This window comes from Salvelinus alpinus, chromosome 6, assembly GCF_045679555.1.
Source record: "Salvelinus alpinus chromosome 6, SLU_Salpinus.1, whole genome shotgun sequence".
Lineage (NCBI taxonomy): Eukaryota > Metazoa > Chordata > Actinopteri > Salmoniformes > Salmonidae > Salvelinus > Salvelinus alpinus.
Window position 1 is genome coordinate 31,928,342 of NC_092091.1, and position 18,050 is coordinate 31,946,391.

Genomic DNA, 18,050 nt, shown 5'->3' on the forward strand with positions numbered 1-18,050 from the left:
TAACCAAGCCTAATCATCACCCATGCACCCTCACGCTCCACTTCCCCCTGTAACTAGCGCTCTGCAGCAGGGCCTGGGAGAGCGATAGAGCAAGGAATGAACTGAGAGAAAGGATGGGAGGCAGAAAGAGAGTGAGAGAAAGGGAAAAGACAGAGAGAAGAAAAGAGCAAGAAAAAAATACAGAAAAAGCGGATGGCCAGAGTGTATAAGAGAACCTTTTATGTCCCAGGACTGTTCCCATCAGTGGAGAGAGAGGCGTGTTGCCGTGCCAACCTAAACAGCAGCATTGGGGAGGTCCGTCTTTCCCGTCGCTCCCTACTTCCCCTCACACAGCCCATGGACAGGATGGAAAACAAACCCAACCAGTGTGTGTGTGTGTGTGTGTGTGTCTGTGTATGTGTGTGTGTGTGTGTGTGTGTGTCTGTGTGTGTGTGTGTGTGTGTGTGTGTGTGTGTGTGTGTGTGTGTGTGTGTGTGTGTGTGTGTGTGTGTGTGTGTGTGTGTGTGTGTGTGTGTGTGTGTGTGTGTGTGTATGTGTGTATGTGTGTGTGTGTGTAAGATTGTGCTCAGAACATAAAAAGAGTGCAAATCCAGTAAAATATACTTAAACCTTCCTGTCCTCCCCTTCACCACCATCATCACATACAGTACCAGTCAAAAGTTTGGACACACCAACTCATTCAAGGGTTTTTCTTTATTTAGTCTATTTTCTACATTGTAGAATAATAGTGAAAACATCAAAACTATGAAATAACACATATGGAATCATGTAGTAAGCAAAAAAGTATATTTTATATTTGAGATTCTTCAAAGTAGCCACCCTTTGCCTTGATGACAGCTTTGCACACTCTTGGCATTCTCTCAACCAGCTTCATGAGGTAGTCACCTGGAATGCATTTTAATTAACAGGTGTTCCTTGTTAAAAGTGAATTTGTGGAATTTCTTTCTGTAACGGCTTTCGTCTTCCTCCTCGTCTGAGGAGGAGAAGTTAGAAGGATCAGAGGACCAATGCGCAGCGTGGTAAGTGTCCATCACGTTTATTATCAAACATAAACTGAACACTTCCAAAATACAAAACAACAAACGTGAAAACCGAAACAGTTCTATCTGGTGCAGACACACAAAGACTGAAGACAACCACCCACAAAACCCAACACAAAACAGGCTACCTAAATATGGTTCCCAATCAGAGACAAACCAAAACACCTGCCTCTCATTGAGAACCATATCAGGCCAAACACCAGGCCAAACACAGAAATAAGAAAACATAGAAATACAAACATAGACTGCCCAACCCAACTCACGCCCCTACCATACTAAATAAAGACTAAACAAAGGAAATAAAGGTGACACTTTCCTCAATGCGTTTGAGCCAATCAGTTGTGCTGTGACAAGGTAGGGGTGGTATACAGAAGATAGCCCTATTTGGTAAAAGACCAAGTCCATATTATGGCAAGAACAGAGTAACGAGTAACATTACGTTAAGCAAAGAGTAACGACAGTCGCAAAAACAGTTGCAAAAAGTGCAGTCGCAAAAACCATCAAGCGCTATGATGAAACTGGCTCTCATGAGGACCGCCACAGGAAAGGAAGACCCAGAGTTACCTCTGCTGCAGAGGATAAGTTCATTAGAGTTACCAGCCTCAGAAATTGCAGCCCAAATAAATGCTTCACAGAGTTCAAGTAACAGACACATCTCAACATCAACTGTTCAGAGGAGACGGTGTGAATCAGGCCTTCATGGTCAAACTGCTGCCAAAAAAAACACTACTAAAGGACACCAATAAGAAGAAGAGATTTGCTTGGGGCAAGAAACACGAGCAATGGACATTAGACTGGTGGAAATCTGTCCTTTGGCCTGATGAGTCCAGATTTGAGATTTTTGGTTCTAACCGTCGTGTCTTTGTGAGACGCAGAGTAGGTGATCGGATGATATCCGCATGTGTGGTTCCCACCGTGAAGCATGGAGGAGGTGGTGTGAGGGTGCTTTGCTGTTGACACTGTCTGTGATTTATTTTGAATTCAAAGCACACTTAACCAGCATAGCTACCACAGCATTCTGCAGTGATACACCATCCCATCTGGTTTGTACTTAGTGGGACTATCATTTGTTTTTCAACAGGATAATGTCACAACACACCTCCAGGCTGTGTAAGGGCTATTTGACCAAGAAGGAGAGTGATGTAGTGCTGCATCAGATGACCTGACCTCCACAATCACCCGACCTCAACCCAATTGAGATGGTTTGGGATGAGTTGGACCGCAGAGTGAAGAAAAACAAGTGCTCAGCATATGTGGGAACTCCTTCAAGACTGTTGGAAAAGCATACCAGGTGAAGATGAGACAATGCCAAGAGCGTGCAAAGCTGTCATCAAGGAAAAGGGTGGCTATTTGAAGAATCTCAAATATATTTTGATTTGTTAAATACTTTTTGGGTTACTACATGATTCCATATGTGTTACTTCATAGTTGTGATGTTTTCACTGTTATTCCACAATGTAGAAAATAGTAAAAATCAAGAAAAACCCTTGAATAAGTAGGTGTGTTCAAACTTTTGACTGGTACTGTAGCTTACAGCAAGCCTCCATCATCATCATCATCATCATCATCACCACCACCCATCCTGTACAGGCTACAACACCATCAAGGGACAGAGCCTGGACTGGGATTTCACACTCCCACTGTAAATACACAATCTCACTGTAAATACACACTCTTCTGTAACTGGAGTTGAGAACACACAAACACTGAAATACACCAACGTATTATCGACACACCCACACGCTCTCACAAACACACATACAGACAGAAAAGCATGAACCCTCATCTAAAGCTACCTCCCGGCGTGGGACAATAGAGGGATGGATGACTGTGGGTCAAACCAAACCTTGAACTACCAGGGGTGACAGGAAAACTGACAGGGAATGGATGAGGATATGGTGTGTCTGCAGTATCCAACTGTGTACAGTATGTGCACAATAAAGGACCATATGTACTGCATTAGAATTTGATGCTGCGTTGGGTTCCTGAACCCATGCCCAGGTATTGGTGTGTGTGACCATGCTGTCAGTGACTCCTATGAGACATACAGTCCTACACCTTATTACAGCATCAACCAAATGGAAGGCACAGTCAAAGTAAGAATATCCCCTATCCCCACACAATCACGACTCACTGAAAAAATACAAGGCTCAAACTATTGGCCTCTACCTCTTGACTATTTGACACGGACCACCCCTCCTCTTCTCTCTCTCCCTCTTTTTTTCTCCTGCCTCCCAACCATCGCTCTCCCTCGACTCTCTCTCTCACACACATACACACACAAAACACAAAGCCACAACTGAAAACGGAAATTATCGAAGTCACTACTAAAAGTATTTCCAACCTACACACATCACACACTATTCATGTCTGGGACAGGCAGAAATGAACCAGCCAATCCCCCACTGTGTCTCAAATGTGAGATGAGGCTCATGTCCAATGACCATCTCTCTCTGCTATTCACAGCGCTGCTTTTAGCCAATCATCGTCTGCCTCCTACATGTGGTGTTGGATGCGGAACACTTGGTTTCAGAGCTCATTTCCTAGTCTGAGCTCTAAGCGGAACCATTTTTATTGGGCAAACACCATTTCTCCCTTTAATTAAACCCATACTCTGACTTCACACACAGAACTCATACAGTACTCATTCACATTCATCACGCACGCACACCCACGTTTAGGGTACACACACTTCCCCTTCAATTAAATCCACACAGACATTCTCTCGTTCACACTCTCCGTGTGTCAAATTGCCAGTCTCTCCTCCTCCTAAATCCCTTCTTCCGCTAAGAGCGGTTGAGACAAGGTCTATTCTCATGACGAGGACATGGACCACGCCTCCACTTACTGTACCCCTCGATCACTAGCAGCTTATGTTGGTAAACAACATCCCCTCCGACCAGCTAGGTAACTCGTACCAGCTGTTCCTGGGTTTGTTGCGTGTGTGTGTGTTGTCTTGCGAGTGGCCATTAGTGCAGATTCATGCTGGTCTCCAGGACGGGGATGCTCTTTAACGTGTCCCTGAAGGAGGCTGTTAGGAGGTTCAGCGTGTGACTGAGACTGTTAGCCTGCCTTTAACCTGCTGTGTGTCTGTTTGTTTTTGCTATTCACTCTGTTTGTGTGCTCACTCAATCCTCCTCCTGGTATTTCCATCTGTTTGTTTGTGTGTGTGTGTGTGTACAGTATGTATATTCATGTGTGTGTGTCTGCTAAGCCCAGGCTGCTTACTGTAGCCAAGGGGAACAGAAAAAGAGAATTTGTAAAAACATTGTTCTCATGGCGAGTTGGTGACCAGGTTTCACGCAGCGTCTGGTTTCCATTTGACTGCTTTAATTTGGAACAATGTCGCAATCAAGGTTGTTCTCGGCTGCTCGGACAAAGACGGCCCCCTGCACACAAACCAGTTCATCTACAACCATGAAGACTAAAGCTATTTACACACACACAAGCACAGAACACACACACATGCACGCAGGTCGCAGGTACGCGTGCACACACAAAAACAAACCCACACACGCACACACACGCACACACACACAGCTAAGAAAAAGTACTCTATTTCTCAGACACACCTGGTGTGCATTGACAGGGTCATTTCTAGTGAAGTGTTTATAACAGAGAGTCAAGTTTTTAACATGAGCCACATCCCTGGGCCAGGGCCTGCCAGGAGGCCCCTCAGCCAAATAGGACAGGAAGAGAGAGACAGAGCCCAGAATTCTTCATTAGTAGCTTTATAGTGAGAGTGGGAGAGAGCGAGAGCGAGAGAGAGATGGAGGGTGAGCGAGAGCAGGGGAGAGAAGAGAGAATGAGAGAGTGAGAAAATGAGAGAGAGAAGTCGAGAGGCAATTTAGAAAAACAGAGAGAGAGAGAGAGAGCGCTACCCAACCACGTCCATGTGTGTGATAAAAAGGTTGTAATAATAAGCAGTGTATTATTTCAGGGTGTGTGTTAGTTTGAGAAGGTAACGAGTGGGCCAAACTAAAAGCAGCTCTAATTATGAGCTATGTGGCTGGGGAGGACTGTGTGTGTAGCTTCAAGGTCAGAGAAACTCAAACTGGGGGAGGTACACTGTGGTCTGGAGGTACAGAGCTAATTCATCATCCGAAGGAGCTGGCCACAAACCCTGCTGCCACACAGAGACCAATCCATACAGAGAGACCAGTTCAGGGGCGGACGGGGACATGAATTCGGCCCTGGAATTTTATCTACACCAGCCCACATCACCGCGCCGCAAACTAACTCCCTCCCCCATGTGTGTGTGTGTGTATGTGTATGGCCCCATCCCCACACATACACCCTGGCTCTACACACCCTGCCTAGACACGGGCAGTAGTGCTGATACAGAACATTGCAAGTACAGCGTTTCTCAACCCTTTCTGTACCCGTGTCTGGCGAGACATGGTCGTCCTCCTCTTTTTTAACCAGCTCATGTTTAAAACATTATACAATATGTAAAAACCCCACTGGAGATACAACTACTATAGCTGTGCCTCTGCTCTAGCCATTTTGCCGCTCTGTGCTTCTTCTTGTTCTCTGTCTGTCTGTCTGTCTGTCTGTCTGTCTGTCTGTCTGTCTGTCTGTCTGTCTGTCTGTCTGTCTGTCTGCCTGCCTGCCTGCCTGCCTGCCTGCCTGCCTGCCTGCCTGTCTGTCTGTCTGTCTGTCTGTCTGTCTGTCTGTCTGTCTGTCTGTCTGTCTGTCTGTCTGTCTGTCTGTCTGTCTGTCTGTCTGTCTAAGCCTTATACGTTATAAAAGCCAAGCTAATGACTTAGAGGCTATATTTAAGCAATAAGGCCTGAGGGGGTGTGATATATTGCCAATATACCATGGCTAAGGGCTGTTCTTACCCACGACGCAACGTGGAGTGCCTGGATACAGCCTTTAGCTGTGGTATATTGGCCATATACCACAAACCCGAGGTGCCTTATTGCTATTATAAACTGATGACCAAAATAATTTTGGGATCATACCCGTGGTATAAGGTCTGATGTACCACGGCTTTCAGCCAATCAGCATTCAGGGATCGAACCACCCAGTTTATAATGCAAATTAGTGCATGTCATGTGTGTTTCCCTGAATCAACACCTACCCTAAGTGTTATTTACTATTCCATGGCTCCAGACTAACATGTTACCCTGAATCAACACCTACCATAAGTGTTAATTAGGTGTTAAGATGGCGCCGGAGAAGAAGGCTGACATTTTATGTGTTCCTATCCAATTGTGTTTATTGTTTGTTTCTTTGCGTTGTTTGTAACTTATTTTGTAACTTATTTTGTACATAATGTTGCTGCTACCATCTCTTATGACCGAAAATAACTTCTGGACATCAGAACTGCGATTACTCACCACGAACTGGCAGAATCCTTTTTTCCCTTTAACATGTCCGACGAGCCCAACGTGAATGATATACTGGTTCACTGGGAACAGGCCCAGATCCCTGTCATTTGCGTAAAGAGAAGGTGGAGAAAAAGGGGCCGGAGGGCGGGCTGCCTTCTGAGAATTCGTAGGCAATCGAATAAACCCCCACTGCCTTCCATTCTGCTAGCAAACGTGCAACTTTTGGAAAATAAAATCTATGACCTACACGGAAGAACGACTACCAACGGTACATTCAAAACTGTAACATCTTATGCTTCATGGAGTCGTGACTGAACGACGACATTATCAACATACAGCTGGCTGGTTATATGCTGTATCGGCAGGATAGAACAGCGGTGCCTGGTAAGAGAAGGGGCGGCCGACTATGTATTTTTGTAAATAACAGCTCGTGCACGATGTCTAAGGAAGTCTCAAGGTTTTGCTCGCCTGAGGTAGAGTACCTCATGATAAGCTGTAGACCACACTATCTACCTAGAGAGTTTATCTGTATCGTAGCTGTCTACATACCACCACAGACTGATGCTGGCACTAAGACCGCACTCAATGAGCTATATTCCGCTATAAGCAAACAGGAAAACGCTCACCCAGAGGTGGCGCTCCTAGTGGCCGGGGACTTTAATGCAGGGAAACGTAAAATATGTCTTACCAACTTTCTATCAGCATGTTAAATGTGCAACCAGAGGGAAAAAAAACTCTAGACCACCTTTACTCCACACACAGAGACGTATACAAAGCTCTCCATCGCCCTCCATTCGGCAAATCTGACCATAATTCTATCCTGCTTACAAGCAAAACTTAAAGCAGGAAGCACCAGTGACTCAATCAATAAAAAAGTGGTCAGATGAAGCAGATGATAAGCTACAGGACTGTTTTGCTAGCACAGACTGGAATATGTTCTGTGATTCCTCCGATGGCACTGAGGAGTACACCACCTCAGTCATTGGTTTCATCAATAAGTGCATCGATGACGTCATCCCCACAGCGACCGTACGTACATACCCCAACCAGAAGCCATAGATTACAGGCAACATCCACACTGAGCTAAAGGCTAGAGCTGCCGCTTTCAAGGAGCGGGGCTCTAACCCGGAAGCTTATAAGAAATCCCACTACGCCCTCCGACAAACCATCAAACAGGCAAAGCATCAATACAGGACTAAGATCGAATCATACTACAACGACTCTGACGTTCGTCGGATGTGGCAGAGCTTGCAAACCATTATAGACTACAAAGGGAAGCACAGCCGAGAGCTGCCCAGTGACACGAGCCTACCATACGAGCTAAACTACTTTGGCTCGCTTTGAGGCAAATAACACTGAAACATGCATGAGAGCACCAGCTGTTCCGGAAGACTGTGTGATCACGCTCTCTGCTCTCTTCACAAGGCCGCAGGGCCAGACAGATTACCAGGACGTGTACTGTGAGCATGTGCTGACCAACTGGCAAGTGTCTTCACTGACATTTTCAACGTCTCCCTGTACGAGTCTGTAATACCAACATGTTTTAAGCAGACCACCATAGGCCCTGTGCCGAAGAACACTAAGGTAACCTGCCTAAATGACTACCGACCCGTAGCACTCACGTCTGTTGCCATGAAGTGCTTTGAAAGGCTGGTCATGGCACATATCAACACCATTATCCCAGAAACCCTAGACCCACTCCAATTTGCATACCGCCCTAACAGATCCACAGATGATGCAATCTCTATTGCACTCCACACTGCCCTTTCCCACCTGGACAAAAGGAACACCTATGTGAGAATGCTATTCAATGACTACAGCTCAGCATTCAACACCATAGTGCCCTCAAAGCTCATCACTAAGCTAAGGACCCTGGGACTAAACACCTCCCTCTGCAACTGGATCCTGGACTTCCTGACGGGCCGCTCCCAGTTGGTAAGGGTAGGTAACAACACATCCGCCACGCTGATCCTCAACACAGGGGCCCCTCAGGGGTGCGTTCTCAGTCCCCTCCTGTACTCCCTGTTCAATCATGACTGCACGGCCCGGCACGACTCCAACGCCATCATTAAGTTTGCCGATGACACAACAGTGGTAGGCCTGATCACCGACAACGACGAGACAGCCTATAGGGAGGAGGTCAGAGACCTGGCCGTGTGGTGCCAGGACAACAACCTCTCCCTCAACGTGATCATGACAAAGGAGATGATTTTAGAATACAGGAAAAAGAGGACCGAGCACACCCCCATTCTCATCAACGGGGCTGTAATGGAGCAAGTTGAGAGCTTCAAGTTCCTTGGTGTCCACACCACCAACAAACTAACATGGTCCAAGCACACCAAGACAGTCGTGAAGAGGGCACAACAAAACCTATTCCCCCTCAGGAGACTGGAAAGATTTGGCATGGGTCCTCAGATCATCAAAAGGTTCTATAGCTGCACATTCGAGAGCATCCTGACTGGTTGCATCACTGCCTGGTATGGCAACCGCTCGGCTTCCAACCGCAAGGCACTACAGATGGTAGTGCGTACGGCCCAGTACATCACTGGGGCAAAGCTTCCTGCCATTCAGGACCTCTATACCAGGCGGTGTCTGAGGAAGGCCCTAAAAATGATCAACGACTCCAGCCACCCTAGTCATAGACTGTTCTCTCTGCTACCGCACGGCAAGCGGTACCGGAGCGCCAATTCCAGTCTCCAAGAGGCTTCTAAACAGCTTCTACCCCCAAGCCATAAGACTCCTGAACATCTAATCAAATGGCTACCCAGTCTATTTGCATTGCCGCCCCTCTTTTACACCGCTGCTACTCTCTGTTGTTATTATCTATGCATAGTCACTTTAATAACTCTACCTACATGTACATATTACCTCAATTACCCCGACTAACCGGTGCCCCCACACATTGACCCTGTACCGGTACACCCCCTGTATATAGTCTTGCTATTGTTATTTTACTGCTGCTCTTTAATTACTTGTTATGTTTATTTCTTATGCTTATATATTTTTTAAATGCATTGTTGGTTAGTAAGCATTTCACTGTAAGGTCTACACCTGTTTTATTTGGCACATGTGAATAATACAATTTGATTTGATTTGCTTTGAATTACTCTTACAGGGCTCCAGAGTTAAATGTTCCCCTGAATCAACACCTACCCTAAGTGTTAATTACTATTACAGGGCTCCAGACTAACATTTTCCCCTGGTGTCACTGGCACCAGCCCATGATTTGGTCAGAACCCAGAAATCATCTTATAGTACTTTATTAAGAAGTATAATAAATAGACTACTGAGGTATTGAATGAGTTGGTTTCATCTAACACGTCCAAGCAGGAATGCATGATTCAAGATATTTTGATGTGCAACCTAGTCCGGTGATGAATTTTGGGTTGACAATTAGACTATATTTGCTATATTTTACTGTCAGAATAGGACTCCAGAATTTCCAGATGTTAATTTTGTTCAATAGAGATGAATTACATACATCTTTATGTGCACTAACTAATATCATATGCTAATTGATTTGGGGTTCAACAGCTAAGAAAGTGGAAACTCAAAACACATTAACTAGATCGCTAACTCTAAATGTAATACCCACTGCTAGTAGCTATGTATTCATCCAACAGCAAATTGAATGTCCTAAAAAAACATTGCAGTCATAGGCTAATACCCATGAGACCTATGAAGCTGCCAAAGCTGTGTTTTTCCCGCAATTGCATTTAAAACAAATTTATAGTATCAGAATGAATTTTTTCTCTCGAGTGCATGGGGAGAGAGGAGAGTGGCTCACTCATCACTGCAGCAGCCCCAGCCAGGGCACATGGCAGACACTTTCATTAGAGGAATCACGAGGACAAGGCACATTACTGTTTGACCAAATCACAGTTTTAGCCACCCCCCCAAAATAGTACGTTTTAAGTGAGGTGACAATGTAGAATGTGCTCTTTCTATGTTTATAGGCACCCATTGCGTTTTTCTATGATCAGTGATCATGGCTATCCAACTGATGACAGAGTTGGAGAAGGTCTCTTTGCCGATGCCGAGTTTGACTTTGAATGTGTGACCTCAGCTCAGCCTATCAGAAAACCGGCCGGCCTTTGCCCACTGATCTGCCAAAAGCTCATTATAGATTAGTGTAACAGCGAAATTTCGCAAACATCTTAACAGGCTCACGGGTTTTAGTTTTACACAAAAAACATTTTTGTGTGTGCCAATTTTGACCAGCCCACCTAACTCAAACATTGTCCAGAACATCTGGCATTTGTCAGAATTGCCAAATGGCCAATCCGCCCCTGGACCAGTTCCAGAGAGACCAGCTCAGACCTCTAGACTGTAATGTTTTCACAGAGTACAGTGCAAGTAGGCAGGGATCAGCAAAACTAAGATAGTACACAGGCACCAGGCGAGAGGTCAAAGGGCGCGCACACACATACGCACACACACACACACTCTCGCTCACCCTGTGATTCTGCAGCAGGTTCCCACAGTCGCCGCAGTGTTTGTGTAGTCTGTTACATGTGACTTGACAGGGTGTGTGTCTGAGTGTTTGTGTGAAGCGGGGAGAGAAATGGGGTGTGAAGTCTCTGACAGAGTCCTCCTGCCATCAGCAGCACAGAGATATAAACAACAAGCGCCTTCGCCATCTCTACTTAAGTTAAATAAAGGTGAAATGAAATAAAATGAAATACTTACCATATGAATTAAGTAACTGGGGTCATTCTAATATCAGTATAGATGGGTTGGCTGACAACCTTGCGGAAATGATGCGCGCGCATTGTGGCTGGAAGCTGCGTGTTGTTATGATTCTGAACGGTCAGATAGCTAGCACCAATGACAAGAAGCTGCCATGAGGGGAAACGTAGGTGGCTCGTTTGATCTATTTTGATCAATTTCTTGATATCATGTTTTGTTCTGATGTGTTTTGACTGATTTCATGTCAATGCTAATATGGAAGAAAAAAACCTGAAAAAACCCCAATGAGACCAAAATGGCGCCGGAAGAAATGGCAGCAGTTTAACGGGCGCCCAACCAATTGTGCTATCATGTGTTTTTTTTCACGTTATTTGTAACTTATTTTGTACATAATGTTTCTGCAACTGTATTTTACGGCAAAAAAGAGCTTCTGGATATCAGGACAGCGATCACTCACCTCGGATTAGACAAAGATTTTTTCTTCAACAAGCAAGACGCACAAGACATTCTCCAAACACCCGACAGGGCCGACATCCCCGTTATTTGCAAGAGGAAGCGACGCAGGTACAGAGGACAAAGAGCCGGATGCCTTGTCAGGACCCGGAAAAGGCGAGTGGGAAAGCTGTCGTTACGGTCAATACTACTCGCCAACGTGCAATCATTGGACAATAAACTAGACGGGGTACGATCATGAATATCCTACCAACGGGACATCAAAAATTGTAATATCCTATGTTTCACGGAATCATGGCTGAATGACGACATGGATATTCAGCTAGCGGGATATACGCTGCACCGGCAGGATAGAACAGCACACTCCAGTAAGAAGAGGGGAGGCGGTCTGTGCATATTTGTAAACAACAGCTGATGCACGAAATCTAAGAAAGTCTCTAGATTTTGCTCACCTGAAGTAGAGTATATTGTGATAAATTGCAGGCCACACTACTTGCCTAGAGAGTTGTCTGTTTATTTACCACCACAGACAGATGCTGGCACTAAGACCGCACTCAGTCAGCTGTATAATGTAATAATCAAACAGGAAACCACTCACCCAGAGGTGGCGCTCCTAGTGGCCGGAGACTTTAATGCAGGGAAACTTAAATCAGTTCTACCAAATTTCCATCAACATGCTAAATGTGCAACCAGAGGGAAAAAAATAGTAGATCACCTGTACTCCACACACAGAGACACGTACAAAGCTCTCCCTCGCCCTCCATTTGGTAAATCCGACCACAACTCCTTCCTCCTGATTCCTGCTTACAAGCAAAACTACAGGACTGTTTTGCAATCACAGACTGGAACATGTTCCGGGATTCTTCCGATGGCATTGAGGAGTACACCACATCAGTCACTGGCTTTATCAATAAGTGCATCGAGAACGTCGTCCCCACAGTGACTGTACGTACATACCCCAACCAGAAGCCATGGATTGCAGGCAACATTCGCACTGAGCTAAAGGGTAGAGCTGCCGCTTTCAAGGTGCGGGACTCTAACCCGGAAGCTTACGAGAAATGCTGCTAACCCCTGCGACAAACAATCAAACAGGCAAAGCGTCAATACAGGGCTAATATTGAATCATACTACACCGGCTCCGACGCTCGTCTTATGTGGCAGGGCTTGCAAACTATTACAGACTACAAAGGGAAGCACAGCTGTGAGCTGCCCAGTGACACGAGCCTACCAGACGAGCTAAATCACTTCTATGCTCGCTTCGAGGCAAGCAACACTGAGGCATGCATGAGAGCATCAGCTGTTCCGGACAACTGTGTGATCACGCTCTCCGTACCCGGCGTGAGTAAGACCTTTAACCTCTCTAGGGTAGGCGGCAATATTTTCACGTCCGGATGAAAAGTGCGCCCAAAGTAAACTGCCTGTTACTCAGGCCCAGAAGCTAGGATATGCATATAATTGGTAGACTTGGATAGAAAACACTCTAAAGTTTCTACAAGTGTTAGAATAATGTCTGTGAGTATAACAGAACTGATATGGCAGGCGAAACCCCGAGGACAAACCATCACAAAAAAAAAAGAATTTCAGCCTACCACTGTTTCCATGGCTATCATGTTTATTATGAGGCAAAGTCCTCCCAGATTGCAGTTCCTAGGGCTTCCACTAGATGTCAACAGTCTTTAGAAAGAGTTTCAGGCTGGTTTTTTGAAAAATGAGGTAGAAGTTGTAGTTTTTCTATGTGGCTCCCATTTTGGCTAAAGTGTTTCCATGCGCATGGATGAAAGCGCGTTCTTCGTTATTTATCTCCGGTAATGAACATACTATTCTCCGTCTTAAATTTGATCGTATATTTACGTATTAGGGTACCTGAGGTTTGATTATAAACGTTGTTTGACTTGTTTGGAATAGTTTATTGTTTATGGGATTCATTTTATGTGCATTTTGAAGGAGGGAAACCGGTGGATTATTGAATGAAGCGCGCCAGCTAAACTGAGTTTTTATGGATATAAAGAAGGACTTTATCGAACAAAAGGACCATTTGCATTGTGTGCCCCCCCATCCCCTATTTTTAAGCTGCTACTACTCTCTGTTTATCATATATGCATAGTCACTTTAACTATACATTCATGTACATACTACCTCAATTGGGCCGACCAACCAGTGCTCCCGCACATTGACTAACCGGGCTATCTGCATTGTGTCCCACCCACCACCCACCCCTCTTTTACACTACTGCTACTCTCTGTTCATCATATATGCATAGTCACTTTAACCATATCTACATGTACATACTACCTCAATCAGCCTGACTAACCGGTGTCTGTATGTATCCTCACTAGTTTTATAGCCTCGCTACTGTATATAGCCTGTCTTTTTACTGTTGTTTAATTTCTTTACCTACCTATTGTTCACCTAATACCTTTTTTGCACTATTGGTTAGAGCCTGTAAGTAAACATTTCACTGTAAGGTCTACACCTGTTGTATTCGGCGCACGTGACAAATAAACTTTGATTTGAGTTGAGTTGACAAACAACTGTAAAAATCTATTTGAGAGACATGTGCTCATTGTGTAAATATATTTACAGTGCATATGGAAAGTATTCAGACCCCTTTACTTTTCCCACATTTTATTACGTAACAGCCTTATTCTAAAATGGATTAAATTGTTTTTCCCCTCATCAATCTACACACAATATCCCATAATGACAAAGCAAAAACAGGTTTTCATAAATTTTTACAAATGTATAATTAAAAAGAAATCACATTTACATAAGTATTCAAACCCTTTACTCAGTACTTTGTTGAAGAACCTTTGGCAGCGATTACAGCCTCAAGTTTTCTTGGGTATGACGCTACAAGCTTGGCACACCTGTATTTGGGGAGTTTCTCCCATTTTCTCTGCAGATCCTCTCAAGCTCCGTCAGGTTGGATGGGGAGCGTCACTGCACAGCTATTTTCAGGTCTCTCCAGAGATGTTCGATCGGGTTCAAGTTCGGGCTCTGTCTGGATCACTCAAGGACATTCAGAGACTTGTCCCGAAGCCACTCCTGCGTTGTCTTGGCTGTGTGCTTAGGGTTGTTGTCCTGTTGGAAGGTGAACCTTCGCCCCAGTCTAAGGTCCTGAGTGCTCTGGAGCAGGATGCGGCCACCACCATGCTTCGCCGTAGGGATGGTGCCAAGTATCCTCCAGACATGACACTTGGCATTCAGGCCAAAGAGTTCAACCTTGGTTTCATCAGACCAGAGAATCTTGTTTCTCATGATCTGAGAGTCTCTAGGTGCCTTTTAGCAAACTCCAAGCGGGCTGTCATGCGCCTTTTACTGAGGAGTCTGGCCCCTCTACCATAAAGGCCTGATTGGTGGATGGTTGTCCTTCTGGAAGGTTCTCCCATCTCCACAGAGGAACTCTGGAGCTCTGTCAGAGTGACCATCGGGTTCTTGGTCACCTCCCTGACCAAGGCCCTTCTCCCCCGATTGCTATGTTTGGCCGGTCGGCCAGCTCTAGGAAGAGTCTTGGTGGTTCCAAACCTCTTCCATTTAAGAATGATGAAGGCCACTGTGTTCTTGGGGACCTTTAATGCTGCAGACATTTTTTGGTACCCTTCCCCAGACCTGTGCCTCGACACAATCCTGTCTTGGAGCTCTACGGACAATTCCTTCTTGGTTTTTGCTCTGACATGCACTGACAATTGTGGGACCTTATATAGACAGGTGTGTGCCTTTCTAAATCATGTCCAATCAACTGAATTTACCACAGGTGAACTCCATTGAAGTGGTAGATACATTTCAAGGATGATCAATGGAAACAGGATGTACCGGAGCTCAATTTCGAGTTTCATAGCAAAGGGTCTAAATACTTACGTAAATAAGGTATTTCTGTTTTTATTTTTGAATACATTTCCAAACATTTATAAAAACTTGTTTTCACTTTGTCATTATGGGGTATTGTGTGTAGATTGATGGGAAAGAAATAAATGTTATCAATTTTAGAATAAAGTTTAGGGTTAGAACAAAATTTTAGAACAAAATTTGGAAAAAGTCAAGGGGTCTGAATACTTTCCAAAAGTTTTCAATAAACATTTCCATGTTGTCAACCATCTAAGCCAAGTCTGTTTTGTCCCATAGTTGGTAAAGAAGCAACCCGTCTATCATTTTGTGATATGTTGCATCTGGTTCAGTTGAGTCTTATTAAGAGAATGGTGCAATTTTAGGTTCCACTATTTGAAACATACGCAAACCAGCGACCCCATCAGCCAAGATCCACCCCACAGTTCCCTTCACCCCCCCCCCCCCCCCCCCCCTCCTAACCGGTGAGTTTCTGCAGCAGCGGGCTGAGCTCCGTCTCTCTGGTGACGACCAGGGTGAGCGCTCCAATCAGCTCCCTCTCCACCTTCTCCACCTCTTCATCGTCTGCAGGCTGGGCCTCTCCAGCCAGGGAGTACAGGTAGACCAGCAGCACCAGCAGCTCGTCTGGACCACACTCATCCTCCCCCGACCGAGAACCTGAACTGGACTCTGAGCTGGACCCCTCCTCACCGCGAGGCTTCATCAGGGGCAGCAGCTGCCTCAGAACACCAGCAAAGTCAGAGTCTCCGAGAGCCTGCAACACACACAGGGCACAAGACACATTTTAGAGATACGAAGTAGAAACTACAAGCTGGGTAACACAAAACACATCAAATCCCCACACACATACAACAACTAGCAAGACAATGTCAATGATTGTATAGAGCGGCATTTTTTTGTGTTTGCTTTTTTTTTTACGACTATGAGTAATCCAGTTGTATGTAAATTCATTCTCGTTTACTCTTCTCCATTTTCCGTTTCGTTTAATCATGCAAATGTGTATTAGACATCATTTACCTGATCATTTGCATGCATGCACAAGACACAGGGTGCGTGTTTCTGTACTGTTTAGGAGCGCTGACCTGTTTCTCTGTGTTGCTGTGAGTGAGTTTGCTCCCATGCTGGTTCTGCCAGTCCTGGCCCACGTGATGTGGACCCTAGGCTCTTAAACAGAACGATACACAGTCTAACAGCCAGGCTGAGATCATACACACAGGAGTGTGTTTTGTACAAAAGAGTGAGAAAGAAAGAGAAGGAGAGAGAGAGGGAGAAAGAGAGGGAAGGAAAGAGAGAGGGAGAAAGAGAGGGAAGGAAAGAGAGAGGGAGAAAGAGAGGGAAAGAACAAGAGAAAGAGTGAGGGGAATCCGCTAGAGCTGTAGTCGGATGCCTCTGTGTATAGATGACATTTTATTGACTGAGCTGTGTGTTAAGACCTCAATGTTCCTCCAAACCAAGACAAACAGACTCTCTCCCTACCCTGCTCCAAACTCTGAGCCCTGATCTAGTTCACTGAGGGGATCCAGTGTCTGATCCATTACAACCCTGTTCTGGGCCAGGGAGTGGCGAATCAGACCCAACACACTCTGGACCAGCAACAGTACTGAACTGACTGTCTGTGTGTGTGAATCCGAGTCTGGTCTTACTCCGTGAACAATGATCCAATGAACATCACCGTATTTAAAAAAAATTTGACCTTTATTTAACTAGGCAACAAATTCTTATTTACAATGACGGCCCACCTTGGCCAAACCCAGACAGTTGGCACTACCCTCTAGTTTTACAAGTGAAAACTCCTGTCTTAAAGTGCTTGATATCTATCTAGGAGATCTCATTTTTAAAGTACATGAGATGTATGACTGTATTGTGTCAGAGCACCAGTTCTCTTCCAGCTAGTCCTCAGCCCCAGCCAACCATCGCCCTCAGGGGGTATTCAAACACACAAACCAAATCACAGAACACCTTTTTCTCCTTGTACACCGCATAATCAAATACATCTCCGAGGCCACACTTCCACATTTTTGCCAGACAATGTTTGGGCTCTTTCCCTTACTTTCTCCACTGTGAGGAGAAAGAGAGAGAAGCAAAGAGGTTTCAGGGTTTCACGGTAAGACGAGCAGAGTAAACACCTCGTCTCTGTCATCACTCTCTACTCTCAGCGGACATGGATCTCCTGCTGCTCAGTCAGTCCACACATGTCCAGGAGCTCATCTGTCCTGTAGCCTGCAGAGAGGACGGTCAGCAGCAACCACATGAGGCTGAGAACGGCTTGGCCTGGTTCGGGAAGCAGGTGAAGTGGAGGGAAATGGGTTCTATGGCCCCCTGGAGTTTTTCCACATGAGCTGCCCAGGAGAAACTCCTCGCCTTACTCATAAGACAGACTCTACGTGACATTAACTCCGACCTGAAGTCATGAGCTCTGTGGAGGGTTCAACTGCACCGAGTGTCTGTGTGTATCCAGCTTTCCTTTCTCACCCCCCCCTCCTGTTTCTGTTGTTCTACCTCCCACTTCTAACTTTCACTGGACCTTTGCTTCTTCTCAATCCCACGTTCACTCTCACTCTTTCTTTTTGCATCCATCTCCCCGCTCACTCACTTTCTTTATCCTTTGAGCTTTTTGTCTTCAGGAGACATATAAAAAGCTGTCGTCAGCTGGTCGTCAGAGTGATTGAGTTCCAAGCATTGTAGAGAT

The 18,050-nt window shown here is 45.3% G+C and overlaps 1 protein-coding gene across 1 annotated transcript in view; it reads right to left on the reverse strand.

Annotated features, from left to right (window-relative positions):
• LOC139578569 (sec1 family domain-containing protein 2-like) overlaps nt 1-18,050 on the reverse strand; it is a 164,827-nt gene that overhangs the window by 68,512 nt on the left and 78,265 nt on the right. Inside the window, exon 5 of the mRNA XM_071406357.1 lies at nt 15,824-16,115. Within this exon, the coding sequence (XP_071262458.1) occupies nt 15,824-16,115 (292 nt within the window). The remainder of the gene's footprint in view (nt 1-15,823; nt 16,116-18,050) is intronic.